This window comes from Oncorhynchus gorbuscha, linkage group LG14 (assembly GCF_021184085.1).
Source record: "Oncorhynchus gorbuscha isolate QuinsamMale2020 ecotype Even-year linkage group LG14, OgorEven_v1.0, whole genome shotgun sequence".
In the NCBI taxonomy this organism is placed as follows: Eukaryota; Metazoa; Chordata; class Actinopteri; order Salmoniformes; family Salmonidae; genus Oncorhynchus; species Oncorhynchus gorbuscha.
The window spans coordinates 29,457,795-29,459,687 of record NC_060186.1 but is presented as its reverse complement, the minus strand read 5'-3'; the positions used below and the strand labels follow the sequence as shown (position 1 = coordinate 29,459,687).

At 44.3% G+C, this 1,893-nt stretch overlaps 1 protein-coding gene across 2 annotated transcripts in view; it reads right to left on the bottom strand.

Annotated features, from left to right (window-relative positions):
• Nucleotides 1–1,893, bottom strand: part of pgap2 (post-GPI attachment to proteins 2) — a 10,055-nt gene continuing 8,162 nt past the window's right edge. For both annotated transcript variants that reach the window (XM_046297726.1, XM_046297725.1), the window contains exons 5-6: nucleotides 1,876–1,893; nucleotides 1–654 (exon numbers count right to left, since the gene is read on the bottom strand). The exon at nucleotides 1,876–1,893 is cut by the window's right edge and continues 91 nt beyond it. In XM_046297726.1, the coding sequence (XP_046153682.1) occupies nucleotides 524–654; nucleotides 1,876–1,893 (149 nt within the window). In that variant the 3' untranslated portion in view covers nucleotides 1–523. The remainder of the gene's footprint in view (nucleotides 655–1,875) is intronic.

Genomic DNA, 1,893 nt, shown 5'->3' with positions numbered 1-1,893 from the left:
AATGGTAATCATGTTTTATTTTTTGGTCATGTTTTATTATCATTGTTTGTTTATTTATAGGTCATTTCCAAGTTTATATCATGTTGAACAGCATGGAGTTAATGTTCAAAGAGGGAACTGATGAGTTCTAAATATCCTTATTCATGTTACTGAGGGAGGGAGGGGATTGTAGAATGTTTACGTTCCGTCAGAACATGTTATTGTTAGACATCAGGTATCCTATGGAAAGGAGAAGGGTCACAGTCTGGTACAAGGACAGCCGTGAGTTGGAGAGGAGTGGGGAATTTGGGCCGAGGTCAGGTTAGATGAAGTGAGGAAGAACAGATATCACTAATCTTCTGTATAGCAAAAGAGAAGCATAAGAGAAAGGGTTAAATACCAGTTTGTGTGAATATGTCTGTCTGTTCAGCGGTCTGAACCTTTGGATGAATAAACTTGCTTTGTGCTTTTATACTTGTCAGGTTCTAAATAACAGGGTAAAAATGAACAAGAGTAGGGGTGTGTCCTCTGTCACGCTCAGTCTTCAATAGCGTTTGTCCTCTGCTGGAGTGGTGACCATCACTTCCTTGTTTCCAAAGTCCCAGAATGCCGTCATGTGGAAGGCCATGTTGGAGAGCACCACCAGGTACTCACATAGAGCAAACAGAGTGTAGACTGGAGGGAAAGGGAGGGAGGAAGGGAGAGGGGGAAATAGAGAGGGAGGGAGGGAGTAAATGAGATGAGACATCAGTCAGTTATCAGTCATTTGTCTCAGAGAAGGAGAGAGATACACTGTATATACAAAAGTATGTGGACACTGCTACATATTAGTGGATTTGGCCATTTCAGCCACACCTGTTGCTGACAGGTGTACAAATATTGAGCATACAGTCATGCAATCTCCAGAGACAAACATTGGCAGTAGAATGGCCTTACTGAAGAGCTCAGTGACTTTCAATGTGGAACCGTCATAGGATGCCACCTTTCCATCAAGTCAGTTCATCAAATGTCTGCCCTGCTAGAGCTGCCCCAGTCAACTTTAAGTGCTGATATTGTGAAGTGGAAAACGTCTAGGAGGAACAACGGCTCAGCCGCGAAGTGGTAGGACAAACAAGCTCACAGAATGGGTCCGCCGAATGCTGAAGCGCGTAAATATATATATTCGGTCACAACACTCACTACAGAGTTCCAAACCGCCTCTGGAAGCAACGTCAGCACAAGAACTGTTCTGGGTTTCCATGGCTGAGCAGCCACACACATGGCTAAGATCACCATGCGCAACGCCAAGCATTGGCTGGAGCCAGGCCTAATCGCCCAACATCACGGCCAGACCTCACTAATACTCGTGGCTGAATGGAAGCAAGTCCCCACGACAATGTAGAAAGCCTTCCCAGAAGAGAGGCTGTTATAGCAGCAAAAAGGGGGGACCAACTCCATATTAATGTCCATGATTTTGGAATGAGATGTTAGACGAGCAGGTGTCCACATCCTTTTAGTGTACATTCAGACATATGATATACATAGCATGTTACAAAAGAGTAGAGAGAATGTGTACACTGGAAGAGACGGGAGCGAGAACCCAGCTGGGGTGGAGGTGAAAGGAGCGGAGGTTTCAAACTGGAGTATTGGTGTTTATCATTACTGGTAACGCCGGGGTTGACAAAGATATCAGGGAAATGGAGAAACAAAGCCCCAAACACACAGACAACTTCTACTCAAACTTCCTCTACTACAGGGTGATTGATGTACATTACAAAACATGACATTATCAGGACCTTGATTGACTGAGCAGAGAGGAAAGAGGGGCATAATTTAAAAAAAGAATGGGTGGGGATCTGTTCAAAAGTAGTACACTATATAGGGAATAGGGTTCCAATACAGGGACCAAAAACTCACTTATGGGTTCGCAGTACT